The sequence below is a fragment of the Hyperolius riggenbachi genome, chromosome 2 (genome assembly GCF_040937935.1).
Source record: "Hyperolius riggenbachi isolate aHypRig1 chromosome 2, aHypRig1.pri, whole genome shotgun sequence".
NCBI classification, from domain to species: domain Eukaryota; kingdom Metazoa; phylum Chordata; class Amphibia; order Anura; family Hyperoliidae; genus Hyperolius; species Hyperolius riggenbachi.
In genome coordinates, this window is record NC_090647.1 from 284,951,329 (window position 1) to 284,969,105 (window position 17,777).

The 17,777-nt window shown below is 43.4% G+C and overlaps 1 protein-coding gene across 1 annotated transcript in view; it reads left to right on the forward strand.

Annotated features, from left to right (window-relative positions):
* PTP4A2 (protein tyrosine phosphatase 4A2) overlaps positions 1 to 16,260 on the forward strand; it is a 72,823-nt gene extending 56,563 nt beyond the window's left edge. The window contains exons 3-6 of the mRNA XM_068268887.1: positions 4,468 to 4,560; positions 8,934 to 9,064; positions 10,517 to 10,591; positions 14,429 to 16,260. Of these exons, the coding sequence (XP_068124988.1) occupies positions 4,468 to 4,560; positions 8,934 to 9,064; positions 10,517 to 10,591; positions 14,429 to 14,537 (408 nt within the window). The 3' untranslated portion in view covers positions 14,538 to 16,260. The remainder of the gene's footprint in view (positions 1 to 4,467; positions 4,561 to 8,933; positions 9,065 to 10,516; positions 10,592 to 14,428) is intronic.
* Positions 16,261 to 17,777: the final 1,517 nt, after the last annotated feature.

Below are 17,777 nucleotides of genomic sequence, written 5' to 3' on the forward strand. Positions count from 1 at the left end.
TGGGGACCAAAGATGGACAAGAAGAGAAAAGGTAAAAACCGAGAGCCCAATATTGTATAGTACCTTCGATATTCAAAAAGTATTAGGCCTCTTGCACACTGCACGCGATTCCGATTCAGATTCCACTTTTTAATCTGTTTTTACATCCGATTCAGATTCCGATTTGCAGTGTGCAGGGAGCAAACTGCAAATCTGAATCTGAATCGGAAGTAAAAACTGATTAAAAAGCTGCAGTGTTCTCCCCAGAATTTTTTTCCAGCCGGGTGGCATGAAAAAGTAGCCGGGTGGGGGTGCGGAATTCAGGGCCGATGCAACTCTGCTTACCGCTAAGGGTGAGGAGGAAAAACGATGACAGCCGGTGCTTACCAAAATTAGCTGGGTGAAGCACCCCTGTAAAAGTGCCTGATTAGAACACTGAATATTTGTCACAGTTATAGTTGCATTTCATACTAGGGGTGATCATTGCATTTAATGTCGGTTAATTTCATATCATACAAGGGTGTTTGTTGCATTTCAAAAGGGGGGGGGGGGGGATTTTTGCTTTTCATATGGATGTTATTTGCTGCTGGTGTCGAGGGGTATTGCAGATAGTGTACAGGGGTCAGTATTATACTAAATTATCTGCAATACCGCTGGACCACAGCAGTAAACATCCATATGAAATTACATGCATGTGAACTCTGCAAGAATCACTCCCCACCCACACACTGCCCTTTCAAGCCGCCTGCACACACCTTCAACACGGGATCTGTGTTCCATATTTACTTTTTTGCATCAGTGGGCAACTTTTAACAGACTTTGCCCAACTACCACAACCAGATTTGCGCTTTTTACTGCTCTAGGCCAACTTTTTACAATTGTAAATCAAGTAAGGTATATCAGCACTTCTGACACAGACAGCATTCAGCACCATCCTCCATCTCCAGCAAGTCAGCTTATCTAAATTGCAGCTGACTGCAGTCATTGTTTGTTTGTTTTCCCAGGTCCCCTATAGCTTGAAAGCTCTGCAGACTGAAATATATCAGATAAAAACTGCTCCTGCTCATTAGTAGACACAGAGCTCTCATACCAGTTCCTGTGCAGTTCTCCCAGCATCAGAGCAGCTTGTATTGAAGAGAAGCTGGAGAGGGGGGCGGGGCAGCAGAGCTCAATGCCGTGCACTGCCTGATCTTATCTGTGCACTGAGTCGGCCTCGGAGTGGATTCGGAAGGGATTGGACTGGCTGCTGACATTCATGCAGCCAGCCCAGGACAGAGGGAACACATTGGTTTCGCTGGGTGTGAGAGAGAATCTGCCCGCAGCTTCAGGCTTTCTCCACACAGAGGGCCTCCCTCTCCCCACACAGCAGTAGCCTGCCTGCACTACACTATCACACTAAATGTGTATATCCGGACAGCCGCCTTCACTAGCTGAGCTGCCTGAACGTTAACACATGTGAATGCATTGCAGACACAGGCAGCCAGCAAAGTGGGGCGGACTAGCAGAGTAGAAACACAGCACTAGGGAGAAGCTGAGTCTGACACTCTCCACGAGGGACTAGGAACTCTGCTCACTCCCGCAGTATGCAGAGCATGGTCCCGCCCCTTACAACCCGCCCAGCCAATCACTGTACCAGGAGAAGGTCACACAGGCAGAGAAGTCTCCTGCAGTGTATATAGCGGAGGCTTTCGGTATTGTCTGAGACGGCCGCTGATAGCAATGAAGTGCTCATGGCTGCAGTTTTACAGCACCACTTTTTTCTAGTTAGACGGGCAGGAAAGCAGGTGGGCGGGCATTCAAATCAGCCGGGCGGCCCGCCCACTTAATTAGGCCTGGGGAGAACACTGAGCTGAATCTGAATCTGAATCGCGTGCAGTGTGCAAGAGGCCTTAAGAATGTGAAATTATGCTCACAAACACAGGGTACCACATAGGCAACCACTGTAATCGCAGGTGGGGAGAATTGTTACCTGATCCCACTCAGGTTTAAGAAGTCGCTCTCTGTAGATAGGAAAAAGGCGAGGTAACACCCCTCCACCCAGGGTGGAGGCGCTCGGCCACGCTACAGACTTTTTGGAGTTTCTCCAATTATTGCCTGATGAAGCGGGACTGTGCCTGCGAAACGCATTGCAAAGTGGAGTTTTTATGTTTTTTTTTTATATAAAATAACAAATCCCTGCCTGTTGTTTCATCCTATTTTGGCGCCTTGGTTTAAAATTTTCAACATAAAATTTTTGGACTTTGACTCACGACTGAGAAGTTAAGCTGCTGCTGGTCACTTTTCTTTTCTTCCTCCCTTTTTCTTTTTCATTCTTCTTCCCACCTGATTCCACTCCCCCCCCCCCTTTTTTTTTTCCTTTTCTTTACCATTTTAGTCAGCACTATTACCGTAGCACTTACATTTTGTCTATGTATCAGACCATGATGTTAACTCAAACCTGGCCTAAAGAATGCTGTGTTGAATCCACTTCTCTCTTCTGGGCTGCATCAGTTGCTTTATTTATCTGAGTTTGGGGGGGGGGGGGAACCTTCTTTTGGCATCAGTTTATTAAAGGACATCTGAATTTTAAGCAATACCAGTTGCCTGGCTATCCTGCTGATCCTCTCCCTCTAGTACTTTTAGCAATAGACCCTGAATAAGCATGCAGATCAGATGTTTCTGACTGAAGTCTGACTGGATTAGCTGCGTGCTTGTTTCTAGTGATTCAGACGCTATTGCAGCCAAATAGATCAGCAGGGCTGCCAGGCAACTAGTATTGTTTAAAGAAAATAAATATGGCAACCTTCATATGCTTCTAGGTTAATTTTTGTTTTATCAGTCCACAGAACACTATCCCAAAACGTTTGTGGTAGTGTTCTGTGGACTGATGAAACAAAATTAGAACTGTTTGGACCCATGGATCAACACTGTTTGGAGGAGGAAGAACAAGGCCTATGAAGAAAAGAACACCTTGCCTACCGTGAAGCATGGTGGGGGGGTCAATCATGCTTTGGGGCTGTTTTGCTTCTGCAGGTACAGGGAAGCTTCAGCATGTGCAAGGTACCATGAATTCTCTTCAGTACCAGGAGATATTGGATGAAAATGTGATGCAGTCCATCACAAACCTGAGGCTTGGGAGACATTGGACCTTTCAACAGGACAATGATCCCAAGCATACCTCCAAGTCCACTAGAGCATGGTTGCAGATTAAAGGCTGGAACATTTTGGAGTGGCCATCACAGTCACCAGACTTAAATCCGATTGAGAACCTCTGGTGGGTCCTAAAGTAAGCAGTTGCAGTGCGCAAGCCTAAGAATGTGACTGAACTGGAGGAATTTGCCCATGAAGAATGGGCTAAGATACCCGTAGATCGCTGCAAGACACTTGTGTCAAGCTATGCTTCACGTTTAAAAGCTTTTATAACTGGAAAAGGATGTTGTACTAAGTACTAAGAATGAATGTCACTTGGGGGTTGAATAAAACTGATAATGTGAGCACAGAAAAGACATTTGTGGTTATTTCACTATAAATGTTATGTTATATTTGTCTGACTTACAAGTGCCTCATTGATTTAATTGTAGACAAGATGACTGAAATGATCAAAATCTGTGTCAAACTGGCCAAAACACTAAATTTCAGTGGGCGTTGAATAATTTTGAACACAACTGTACCTTGCCAGAAGATGGGACACCAGTTCAACTGGGGAAAAAAGTATTTACAAACACAGCTCTGTTTTTTGAATAGAATTTTTTTCCAGTTGAACTGGTGTCCTATCTTTTGGAGAGGTAAGAAAATACCTTTTTTTTTTTTTTTTTTTTTTCTTTTTTTTTTTTTCTTTTTTTTTTTTAATATGACGTTTATGCCAATAGGAAACTATTTAATTCTCTGGGTGCCTTCATACCCACAAATTGCACTGCTTTGGCAGCTGGTGTCCTGCATCATAAGAATTTTTTTTTAACTAATGCGAGGGGGATATGGAGACTGCTTTATTTTCTTTTAAGAAATACCAGTTGCCTGGCAGCCCTGTTGATCCTTTGCATCTAATACTTTCGGCCATAGACTCTGGACAAGCATATGCTGATCAAGTGTTTACAACAAGATTAGCTGCATGTTTGTTTTTGGCATTGTTCAGACACCATTGCAGCCAAATAGATCAGCGGGATTGCCAGGCAGCTGGTATTGTATGTTTGTAGTGGTCATGAGACAATGTCTTCTAGCAGGTCAAGTCAGCAACACCAGACTCATATGCTTAGTGCATGTTGCTGAATAGCAGTGGGTGGAGTGCTTATTTCATAATCGCGTTAACTTATGCCTAAAATCTGATGTGTGCTTTGATAAATGTATGCTTTACAAATGTTTTCCCTGTTCTGCAATCTGATGTTTGGATTTAAGATTCCACTTTTGGTACTTCTACTTGTGTGGTGTGTGCATGTGTGATGTTTTCAGTACTTTCTTAAATCTGTCATGATTTTATCCCTGTAGTATTAATGTTTTTTCTTTCCTCTTTAGGAGCTGAAGAAATATGAAGTCACCACTCTAGTGAGAGTTTGTGATGCCACATATGATAAGGCTCCAGTAGAGAAGGAAGGGATTCAAGTGCTAGTGAGTATTTGTTCTATTCACAGTATCTAAAGTGGACCTAGTTGAGATCAGTTAAGGCTGCTTACACACAGGGACGTTACAGGCGCACGTTAGTGCGCCTGTAACGCTCCCCCAACGCACAGCAATGTAACACAAGTGGGCTGTTCACACAGCCCACGCTGCGTTACATGTAACACTGCACGTTGTCCGGAAAGTGCAGCATGCTACGGCGTTAGAGCGGCTATAGCCGCGTTAGACTGTTTGCACATGCTCAGTGGGGGGCAGAGAGGAGGCGGGGAGAGCCAGCTACAGTAGCCGCGCACATGGCTACCTAATATTCACTGCACTGGCGGCAGCTGATTGGCCGGAGGGACCACGTGATGCGGAGTGTCTCGCTCCGCATCACGTGGTCCTGCCGGCCAATCAACGCCACTCTGGGAGACCTTATAGGGATAGAGCCGCCTAACGCAGCTCACTCTACCGTCCTCTCTTGCAGCACCATATGTTGTGTTAGGTGCACGTTATGCGACCTTAACGTGGCACCTAACGCAACGTCTTGGTGTGCAAGTAGCCTAAAGCAATGTTCAGCAGCAAAGCTATGGAAATCAGTATTTCATACTGAAGGAGAAAGTTCATTTTTGTCATTACAGAAACTGAACAAGAACTGTAATGCAATATAATTTTTCTTAAAGTACACCACTGAGAGATTTACCACAGTAGTGTGAAGCTTCTGGATAATCAAGATGCTTTCTGTATCTTTTTACTCCCCACAGTTCCAGCACAGGGTTGAGTAGGTTTCTTCAGTGTGCAAGCGAGGCAGTGGACAAGCATATCTGTAGTTGGCATGCATGAGTAAGGTCTGCGCATTCTCATTACTTGGCACCTTGGTTGCTACTGGTAGCTGCAGCTACTAAATCTTTCAAGCAGCTTGGCCCTTAGTGGATCCATCAGTTTACTCTGTGTAGCCCTGTAGCAAATTGCAGCACTGTACAAAAAAGAAAACCTGTGACACAAGTTACTTACATCAGTACTTCAGAGGGAGGCTTTTCCAGTCCTACTTGAGTCCACCGTTGGTCGCTGCAGCGAACCTGTGTGTGAATGTGTGGCCAAACGTGTGGCCTGAAGTAAAAAGCTGTGCACAAGTGGCTTTTTTTATTGTGCATCTAACTTTTTCTCCTAATTTGCCTTTACGTACACTATTTAATAACCGGCCCTCTTGGTGCTAGTCAAGGTACAAGTAAATCTCCCGTCACTTGCAGTAGAGAACAGAGGGGCTTTGAATGTCACACTTTTGTAAGTCATAAGGGACAGCCGTCTCCAGCCAGGAGCATGCTGGCAGTGCTACAGTTCTGGCAAACTGTTTTAACTGACAAAATGAGCAAGGTTACTGTAAAGAAAGCATGCACTAAAATACAGTGTTGTATGTTAACAAGGAAGTAGTGTGTTTTGTTTTATAGAGCTAGTATTTGAGCCACAAAGCTGGAGACAGCAATTTGAAAAGGGGTTTTTTAGATAAAAGGTTTGGGTTCCGGAACATCCAAGTCTAAAGGTGAGGAAGGTTAGTTGGACAAAATAGACAAATGAACTTTGCCTGAGTGCTTCGTTGGCAGTGTTTATTATTCCAATAACAAGACGGTGGTGTTCTACACTGCTAAAGTGTATTAAGAGATCAAAAGGAAGATTAATGTACCAGACTGTAGCATGGCAACATGAACACCACAAATAACTATTAAATTCGCCTTCCTTTCAGAGGACAGCATAGAAATTTAAATAGGCCAGCTACTAAAATAACATGGTCTGCTCAGTTAGCTGAGATATGCAATGACTGAAGCCAACTCAGGAGCCTAAGAGATGCAAATATAGTGGCATTTGATATTTGAGGTCTGCTTTGTAGGTTTGTAATTAGGGGTATAACCTTGATAGTCTTGATTACTTTTCTGTTTAAGGTTTGACTTGACTTTTAATCAGCCATTATATTACTGTCACATGAATCCATTGTTTGATTAGATCAAGTGTCTGTACAGGTATTTCCAGTTCTACACAGAGGATGCAAGGATTTTATATTTCTCATTTGGCTAGGTGCTATTGTGTTGTGCTTTTCTTTCCTCTGCTTGGGAAACAACCTGCTGCTCTGCCAAATATGCATGTCTATATAGGGATCACTGGTTAGACAGACAACAGTTAGGCTTTAACACATAAATCTGGACATTTCCAGTCCAGTCTAGTACTGTCCTGCCAGTTTTGCATCAGTTTTATATGAGTTTTACCTGACTGGACCGGAAAGGTACACCTTTTATGTGCGAACACACCCATAGAAACACATACAAAATTGACGGGACCGGAAATGTACAGATTTGTGTGAACACATCCACTGAAACGCATGAAAAACTGACAGGTTTGGACTAGACACCTTGTGTGATGCAAGCCTTAGGGTTAGTTTACACTTGAGATAAAAACCGTACCCTTTCGGTCCACTTTCTGGAGCGGACAAAAAAATGTATTAATGGATTGCAATGTTAAAAATGCTGGCTGCCTTGACTTGCACTTAAAAAGATCTGTTTGATACGGTCCGTAAAACTGAGAGGAGAGTCTGAACTTGGCACTGTTTTCTGTAGTGCGGATCCCCACGGAGGCAATGAAAGCCAATGCAAAAAACGTATTCGCCATTCCGACACAGAACTTTGCAATCAAATTGTATGCCAAAGTGTATTGCCTAAACTTCCTGCTCCTCCTCTCAGTGCCATCTTTGTGGACTTCCTGTTTATCGAGCCGGGCTACAAACATGACTACCAAGTGTTTTGGGAGACCTGATATTGACTTTACAGGAGCACTCAGAGCTCTAACAAGTAATCCTAGGTACAGTGACCAGCATCATTATCCATGACCTTTTACATAATAATTACATAGTACATTATCGAGGTCTTATAAAGTTGAAATATAGCTTGGTACAACACAACCACATCTGTTTTCCCTTCCTATTGGACTAAATAATGCCCAATACCATAGTAAAAACGCCCATTTAAATGTAGACTTTTTCACCATACATTTTAAACAGACTGAAAATATGTGCTGCAAGTGGCAAAAAATAGTGAACAGCTGACATACAGTAAAATCTTCTTATAGTAAACTTCAGAGGACCCTGGCAAATTTGTTTACCATATTAGGTTTGGCCATACATTGTGTAATTATACAGGCACATGGTTGGGACCTGGGAATGGAGTTTGCTATTGCTAGAGGTTTACTGTAATGACATTGTGTGTGTGTGTGTATGTATGTATGCATGCATGCATGTGTGTGCGGGTCTTTCTCTCTTTCTCCTGGCGGACTCAAAGCACCAGAGCTGCAGCCACTAGGACGCGCTCTATAGGCAGTATCAGTGTTAGGGAGACTTGCCCAAGGTCTCCTACTGAATAGGTGCTGGCTTACTGAACAGGCAGAGCTGAGATTTGAACCCAGGTCTCCTGTGTCAGAGGCAGAGCCCTTAAAGGACTTACGAGGCCAAATACAAAAAAAAAGTTAGGTACCTGCATCCATGTTTGAATGCATGGAGGACGCCACCCGCCCCTCCGGGCAGTTCCGCTGGGTCCCCTCAGTTCAATTGTGCCTCCCCCCCCTCCCCGGCCGCTCCCGACCCCACAGCCCGGGTCAGGCTCTCCGACCTCTTGTGGAGAGCCGCCGGGGCTGGCCGCGACTGCGCAGTCTGCATAGACGCGAGTGCGGCTGCACAGCTCTACCCCCCCCCCCGATCTACGCACAGGAGACAGCCTGTAGTGTGGATTGCAGGGGGGGGGAGGCCCTAGAGCTGCGCAGCCGCACTCGCGTCTATGCGGACTGCGCAGCTGCGGCCAGCTCCGGCGGCCATTTTACAAGAGGCAGGAGAGCCTGGGCTGTGGGGTTGGGAGCAGCCCAGGGGAACAATTGAATTGCAGGGACCTGGCGGAACTGCCCCGAGGGCGCGGATGGCGTCCTCCATGCATTTAAACATGATGCAGGTACTTTTTTTTTTTTTTTTTGTATTTGGCCTCGTAAGTCCTTTAACCCATTACACTATCCAGCCACCCCAGGCATCTTATTGCCTGGGAAGCTCCTGTGCTTCTAATATCAGAGACCCCCAGTGTCATCCTATCCATCTTCAACACTGCTTTCTGCCCTGGCATGTGATTCTGGTTGGTGCACGCAGTTGAGTGGAAGTCCTGGAACCAGCAAGCCAGGGTTCTCCCTTTGTGTCCCGAACCATGATGTCATCCCTATTACCTTCTGTACACGCTTCAGACTTGAAGTCAAACATAAAATGGCAACCTGGCTTTTTTCTTGACATCGCTGGACTTCGTAACCAGTTCAGTTGCACGCATAGAATCATCTTGTGCTTAATTATTATTATTTTTTTTTTTTAGGATTGGCCATTTGATGATGGAGCTCCACCACCTACACAGATAGTTGATGATTGGTTGAATCTTTTAAAAAACAAATTTAGGGAGGAACCAGGCTCCTGCATTGCTGTACACTGTGTAGCAGGATTGGGCAGGTAAGTCAGCTGCGACTAATGATGATCAGTTACATACGGTATATTTCTGGCTTGCATGCACATTTAATGCAAATGGTATGTACATATTTTACTGCATGAGAGCCTTAGGAGATTGTGCTGATCCTAAGCCCAGCCCTACTATGTTGTAATTCTCCATGTTTACAAATTATAAATGCAACACTGCATAATCGGTCCTCGCTTTGTGTCCTTTGCACCTAATACAAGTAAAAGTGAGATCATGAACAGAGCATAGCACTTGCATAAATCTCATGCTACCCCAAGAGGGCACTGCCTGAATTAAAATGACTGTATTTTTTGCACCAAAAGACACACCTCAGCATAACATGCAGCGAGGTGTAGAGGATGAAAACCAGGCAAAAAAAGGAAAGTAATGGCAGGCGGCACCAGGTCTCTTCCTTTCTTCCTCTCCGCCCCCTCAGAGGTGTCTCTCCATCACCCCACAGCAATCACCGTACTCCCTGCAGTGTATAACAGCAGCGGAGCGCACTCTTCTGTCTGGTCGGCACACCTTCCTCTCCGTGCCCTAATTTTATCGTCTCTGGCACCCATTCTCTGTGACCCTATGGCATGTACGCATTAAGTACATGGTTCTAAGGTGACGGTGGGGGGGCGCCAGCAATGATGAAGATAAGACACAAAGACAGTGAGGAGTGTGTCAGCTGGAGATGTGCTCCACTGCAGTTATACTGTGACGGGACACACTGGTTTGCCATTAGCTTGGGGGTGGTGAAAAGAAAGTCTGGGGGAGACCTGGTGCAAATTATGCATTATTCAACCCATTACATGCACAGACTGTTAATGTGCCTCTGAAATATCATGCCAAAAAAAATGCCGATTTGTCTGTGTATGGTTTGCAAAATATTTTCAAAAGACACAGCATGTGGTGCATTTGTGATGAGTGATTGGTGTCCCATAGGTCTGCAAAATTAACATGTAGCAAATATCATACTTGTGATAGCAGACAGTGCCTATGGGCACTGGGGCCAGGAGTATTTAGGAAGGGGGGTGTTGCAGAGTCCAATGTGACAGCATGGCTCTGTACAGATAAAATGCTTGGCAGTACATCGCTTTGGGTAATGTCCTGATTTAGATGATAACTTTTACTGAAACCTCTTTATGTATTTAGCAAAAGTCCAAGGCAGCTGATGGAAATAAATGTAACCTTTCACAGCATCATTATGGCTGTAGCTTGTCGCTTGACCTAATTCTTTTTTTCTTGGTCTAGACAGATGATTTATGAAGAAGCAAGACTGATTTAATTCTTCTTGTTCAGTAGATTTGTGTATAGCTGCGGCAAGGGTTATGTGAAGCCATGAATCAGATTTTGCTTTTAATGTAGTTAATGCTTCCCTGGTGTGTTCAATTCCAGGGAGCTCCGAGGTCCAATACTGTGAAATGCGCACATCACTAATCTATGCACTGTTCTTTCAGGGCCCCTGTGCTGGTTGCTCTAGCTCTGATTGAATGCGGGATGAAGTACGAGGACGCGGTGCAGTTTATCAGACAGTAAGTGAGCTCATTAAAAGCATTTTTTTTCTCCCCCTCCCTGTCTCTTGCTTGTTTGTTTAGCTTTACCCCTTGAGACCTCAGCTGCTGGTAAACAAGGCTTTAGGCACAAGCTGATTGTTAAACTGCTTTTCTTGCATGTCATGATGAAGCCAGAAATCGGCAGCTTGTAGGAAAGTCTCTACCAGGGTCAAACTTATATCAATAATACATACATTCAAACACAACTTGGCCTCTAATATAACCTTTATATAGAATTTAGTAATCTTTGAAATTGGATTTGTTGCTGTTGGCAACCATGCTTTGCTTACGGTTTCTTCACTACCTAATTAACCACTTGAGGACCACAGTGCTAAACCCCCCTAAAGACCAGGCCATTTTTGTGGAAATTGGCCACTGCAGATTTAAGGGCTCGCTGCAGGGCCGCACAACTCGGCACACAAGTGATTCCCCCCCCCCCCCCCCCTTTCTCCCCACCAACAGAGCTTTCTGATAGAACTCAGTTGTTTAAAGACAGCTGAGTTCTGTGCATTGGTCAGGAGCTGTTTCCATTGGCTTCTGCTTACTGTGAGCCAATCACAGCGATCATGAAGTGTGTAATGAAAGAAAAAGGCTCTGCACTTTAAAGGGGCAAGAGCCTTCAGTACCAAATCAGCTAAATACACTTTGGTATTATTTGGGATTCACTCACCACTGTCTTACACTTAGATTTTTTTTTTTTGCCCATCCAATTTTGTAATGGTAATCTAATTCTTATTCACATTATCTATTATTATTTAGTATTTATATAGTACCATCATCTTCTGCAGCGATGTGCAGAGTACACTTAACTGTCCCTCAGAGGGGCTCACAATCTAATCTCTGTATATATTGTGTTGTGTATTTATCATGGTCTAGGGCCAGTTTAGGAGGAAGACAATTAACATATGTGTATGTTTTTGGGATGTGGGAGTAAACTGGAGTGCCCAGGAGAAACCCACACAGACACGGGGAGAACATACAAACTCCATGCAGATGACTGGGATTGGAACTGGGGACCAAGCGCTGCAAGTCGAGAGCGCTAACCACTATACCACCGTGCTGCCCACATTAGCTGACCGTGACAATATAAACAATATCAAAACGTTAGACAAATAACCTTTAAATATGTAATTACATATTCTCGGGGGTCCAGGTTTTATAAATTACACTTAAATTCTTCCTGCGCATATAAATACCAATATTTAGGTGGTTAAAACAATAAATGTTTGTTCCTCCAAGTTTGTCCATACCTCAAGATTTAAAAACTGTACAAATAGATTTTTCCAAATATTTAATCTTAAAACCTTTCCATCAAAGCAAATTGCCAAGGATGCCCTCCCATGCGTAGGATGGAAGAGAATCAAATTCTTTTTCTACCAGGCAATAAATATTGGTACTTAGCAGTAATTTAACGGAATCCTGTAAGTTGGAAGAAAAAAAAAGTTTTACTTACCTGGGGCTTCTACCGGCCTCCTGAAGACATCCTGTACCCATGTCGGGGCAAAATCCTCTAGTCACTCGCTGCAGTTCGGTTTGTGAGTCAGCGGGCCTCTGCGCCAGTGGGGCCCTGGCCAAGCGCGTTCTCTATTACGTCACCCCGAGCGTCCTGGGCAGGATGCTCCCAGCGATGGGAGCTAGGATGCCGTCGACTTGTAAGTCTGCGGTAAAGAAACTGAGCCACGACGGGGGATCGGAGGATTGTTTGTCGTGGGCACAGGGCAGCTGCAAAGGGCTGGCTTCAGGTCTGCTCTAACTACAACCTCATAAAGTATGGAAGTTGATTAACGTTTCATTAATGTCACACCTTTTGTAAATTCTTATAAAGGGTAAAACAAAGAATATTATTTAATCTAGATTTTCTTTCTCTTTAAATTATTCCTATTTGTATCTAAATTAATGGCAGGTGATCGAGTGGAAAGATTTGTACTAGTTTATGGAAATTTAGGTAGACCTTTAATTTTAATGATTGCAAATCCTCCTAGGTAGGGCAAGTGTTGGTAAAAATCATTGGTACCCTCCATGTCCTCTGGACTGCATGGCTGCATGTAATGGCGCCTGAACGTTATGAACAGGAAACAAAAGTTCTACAAAAGACAGGAAGTGACCTTTCTGAGGCAGGAAGAAAACGCACAGAATTCAACATTCTGCAAAACACTACTTTGTCGGCCAAATTATCGGCAGAAATTATCGATCGTACATCCACACAATTAGAAAATAATACTCTCAAACAATTTTCAACCCGTCCAATCAAATTTTGATAGAGAAAATGAACGATCATGCCCTCAAACGATTGCTTGCACTCAATAGGCAACAAAAACTTTGTATAAAGAAGCGGGTTTGAAAATTGAATGGTGGGTTCCCAGCATTCCCTGGAACACAAAATTGTTGAAATAATTAAATTTAGCAATGAACTGAAAAAGTAGCGACTGTACAAATAAGGCAGCACATTATTATACAGTATTATTATTATTATTATTTTTTATTTATATAGCGCCAACATATTCCGCAGCGCTTTACAAAGCACAATAAGACAAGGGGAACATAGATACAACTAACAAATATACAGCAGAGTTCCAAGCAGCACAAATATTGTTACAAAGACAGTAAACATTAGGAGGATGACCCTGCCCTTGCGAGCTTACAATCTATGTACATATATTCCTAATACACCTCCCGCGTGTGGTAGATTTTGAAACGGAATGGCACGGAGGGCGATGTCACAATCAGGGCAGTAGAAGCGTGATTCTTTTCGGACTTTATTCCCTTTGCTATCAGTCTTAGGTGGAAGGCAGAGAGTAGACCAAATCCAGGAAAAGGTCTGTGCAGGCGGCCGGCAGAGAATGGTCAAAATCCAGGCAGAGGTCGGTGCAGGCTCTAGGCAGAGAGTAGTCAAAATCCAGGCAAAAATTGGTAACAGTAAGGCAGAAGCACTTAGCATAGAAGCAGTTGGGAAACAATTGGCTATATTGTTAACATCCTGTGCTTTCAAATTAGCTTATCTGCCATGGCAGTCAGGTAACACAGGGGAGAGATCAAATTACAACTTGTGATTAGAGACAGATGAGGAGGAATTAGACTGGCTAACCTCTCTATACACATGCAGGCAGCATTTTTCTCTGTTTACCTTCTGTCCTGTGCAACAGATCAAGGTCCAGATTGGGGGGGGGGGGGGGGGGGTATTCAGACAGGCTAAACTCTCTATATACATACAGAGTGCATTTCTTTGTTTTCCTTGGGGATCCCGGCGGCTGGAAAGAAGGCTGGAGTCCCGCTGCACAGCGCCAATTGCGTGTGGCACTCCAAGACATCATATAAAACGGGTAATTGCCTACCCCGAGCAGAGCTCGGGATTACTGCTCCTGTCTCAGTTTTCCTACCCTGAGCACAGCTCAGGGTTACCGCCAGGGAGGTTAAACATTTTCCCAGCTGTTCTGAATTTAAGTAGAGCATATAGCGTTTTTCCAAGTTAATTTTTAAACTGCGTAAAAGTTGTCTGTACTTGTCTCCTTACTTGGTAAGTAAACTTAGTGTTTTTAGATAGTCTTGAACACCTAGGGAAAATTTCTCTTCCCCTAAACCACAGGTGTCCTTGCCATGAAAATGGCATCCTAAAGTGAAGCTTGCAGTGTGTTACTGCTAAATACACATATGGCAGACGTCAAGCATACTTTTCATTGACTGCATGCTTCACTGTATCTGATGTAATGTGAGGGTAACGTGTGACGCTGCTGTAGCCAAATGAAAACTGTAGTTTACCACAATGTGAAATTTAACAGACATGCATGTGTAACTGAATTTTTTTTTATTTCTGTCTAGAAAGCGAAGAGGAGCCTTTAACTCTAAGCAGCTGCTATACTTGGAGAAGTACAGGCCCAAGATGCGCCTCAGATTCAAGGATGCTAATGGACACTGCTGTATGCAATAATATGGAATTGAACGCAGCGGTTTCAACCAGGCCCTTGTGATCTAGGGCAAGATGAGATTAATGATCCTACAATGGAAGACCGGTCTCTCACCTCCGTCCTATCATAAAGCAAAACTTCAAGTGCCACATTCACCAAATAAAATACAGTTCTAGTTTGTTTTTAACCTACTTCCTTTGCTCGATGGACGGATGAAAGAATTTTTATATCCATATGTAACTCACATTTAACATCCACGATCATGGGAAGAGCTCAGGTATATGAAATGTATCTCTGCTCAAGTACCTATTACATTGGGACAGCAGCATCAATTTGTTATGTTCAGAGGGAGTCTTTGAAGAGATGGAGTGGAGAGATTTTATACAGATCATGTTTTTTTCAAATGCAGTAGGAAGATGTAGAGGCAGTTGATTGGACCAAATGAATGTGAAGCTGACAATATTTGTGTTTTCACGTATAAATATATATTTAACATGTGACTTTTCTTTTTTTCCTGCCAGTTTCAAGCAGGCTCCAAAGTATCAGCTCTTTGTAGCACATAATCCAAAGTGAGGCATGCAGGGCAGGTTGTGTGACTGAACATCTGTACTGCTCAGGGCCTTTCACCTCTTTGTGCTGCCACCGCCAGTCGTAACGATGCTTTGTTTGAACACTGCCTCTCAGCCTTAAGCCAAAACCCTCTGCGTTTTTCTATGGCAGCTAGTCAAACACTTAAATCGAAATGAAATTTTCATATCTCCACTCCTTCTGTCCAAAATAATCTTTCTGGTTTAAATGCCATATATTACAAGGCTGATGCCAAATCATAAATATGGTTCTGATTTAAACCAGCAGCCATTGTGTGCACTGTCTGTTAAGCTGCTGCTTCTGTCCTGACCAGCAGTCTTACGTGCTGCTTTTATTAGGCTTTTATGTGCAATTTCCCCCCATTACCAGCCTCCTGGTTACAGGAGTCGTAGGAAGTGTACTCTCTGTAACTGGCCTTGCAAGGTGCATCGCCTGCTGTTAGACAACAGGTTCCTTATAAATCCTGGTTAATGAGTCCTATTAAGATTGCAAGGAAGTGGTAATGTGTATGAGTTAATTTGCTTTATTATGCATTGTTTAGCGCAAGCTGCTGTGAAGAGGTGCATTGTATTCACACGTAGGGAAAGCGCTTCTTACACAATCACAGCCTTCACAGTTTCTCATACATTAACAATGTGTAATTAAAGTCTCCCAGTTCTATATAATGCACAATCCTGGTTTTCAGGACTGCATATAATGTACAAGCAAATGATTTGCAATATACTATCACTGTTATAGAACCTCATGAACTTGAAATGAAAATATCATGTTGCTGCTTAAAGGTCAAGGGAGTGATGCGTATACATACAGATATGTACCATCGCAAGATTTATGTCATCTGGCCCTGACTGGCTACATTTTCTGCATAGACTGTGCCCGTGTGTTTTACATATTTTCTCCCTTGTTCTTCACACAGTGGGAATGTTGTGCCTAAAAATCCTTTTTCTTCCCACTTGTTATAGAATATTACATACAAGGGTCAAGCAACAAGCGCTTGTCTCTTATAACTTATTTGTTCCCTCAGTCTGTTTGCTGCTTCTGTAAAACGCAGTGACTATGGGAGGTGTCGAGACAGAGATGATCTAAGTGTAAATCAATAAGTGCTAGAAAATTCCTGGATCTCATGAAACGTGTTCAATAAATTTTACACCTTCTAAATTCTGCGGTTTCATTGCTTCTTTATAGTACATTGATTGAAATATTAAACAGTAAAGGGGAAGAAAAAATGCTTCATATTTGGGATTAGGACAGCACTGATTTATATCAGGCTTTTTTTCTTGTGTGCATTGGCATTTCTCAATGCTTCCAGGAATTTGGCTGTTTGCTGAAGATGGCTGCATTTTGCTTACCTATTTCCTTCAATGTCTTTCAGTACTTCCTAATAGGTATAAGCTGAAGGAATCATAATGTGCCTCAGTGCAGCTGCTAGGGAAACAGCAGAGATTTCTATCAGAGTCCAAATCCTTAGCAAGAGATGCTGAAAGCATTCGAGCAAGAATAACCTTTTTCATTACTTTAGGATAATATCAGGAGTCTAATATCAGGTCTACAGTACATGGTTTCATTCACTTACTGACTCTCTTCTTATGTATATGAAAATACTGAGTTACAATCTGAATTGCCCACAGCAATTACTTGAGCAACAAAAGTTTGCTGCCGCTTTGTGTACTGCTTTGTAGTCCTTGGCTACCATAGTGTGAAGTGACCTCTCTTTACATTCCCTGGGTAACATTTGGTAATACCTCTTATTGTGTGGCCTGGGAGATCTGATGGAAGGGGTGTTCTGTAGCACTCTTACAAAGAGAATATGAAAACCAGATCATACAAACCTTTTCACAGCAAGTGGCGCTTTCATACGCCTATCGGGGATAGAGAGCTGTCCATTGTTCGGTAAGGTTGTGGAATGCAGTGCTTTGGAATGTAGCCACTTCTTCCATTTTTTTTTATTTATTTATTTTTTTAATACTCAACTAATCTTAACTCTAAAGAAAAAGTGCCCCTTTTTATTAGTTAAGCCTTCTTTTCTAACTGGTTTAGTGAAAAAAAAAGGTTCTTTAAAGCATACCTGAAGTGAGAGGTATATGGAGGCTGCCCTATTTATTTAACATTTTTAGGAATTGATTACAGAGACAGTGGGCAGCAAGGAGAGGAATGAACAATACATAGAGGATGAGGATCCAACATGGACACATCTCTGCTCTTCCTTAATGTTGGGACCCACTAGGACCAGAGCCATCCATTAAGGACCAGAGCAGTCTGTCCTCTATTCGGAACCAAAATGCGGAAACTTTACTGACCAGCGGTGAGGACAGCGTAAGTGCACGGCGGCAGTAATTAGTTGAAATCTACGTCCTGTCAGAGCTGCACAGCCACTGGCAGGACGTAGATTCCAACTGTGTAGTTCCAGAATAGGTAAACAATAACCTTCCACAACAAGCAGATGAGAAAAAAGAAAACCTATTGGTAAACGCCGACAACTTAGGTTTGGTGTTTAACTTAACCACTTAAGAACCAGGCCATTTTTACCTGATCTGTGCTGCGTGGGCTCTCCAGCTCACAGCACAGATCAGGATAGAGCCAGGGCGACCAGACTCCCTCCCACCCTCCCCCCCCCCCCCCCCCCTCTTTTTTTTTTTTTTTCCCCCACTAGGGGGATGTCCTGCTTGGGGGGTCTG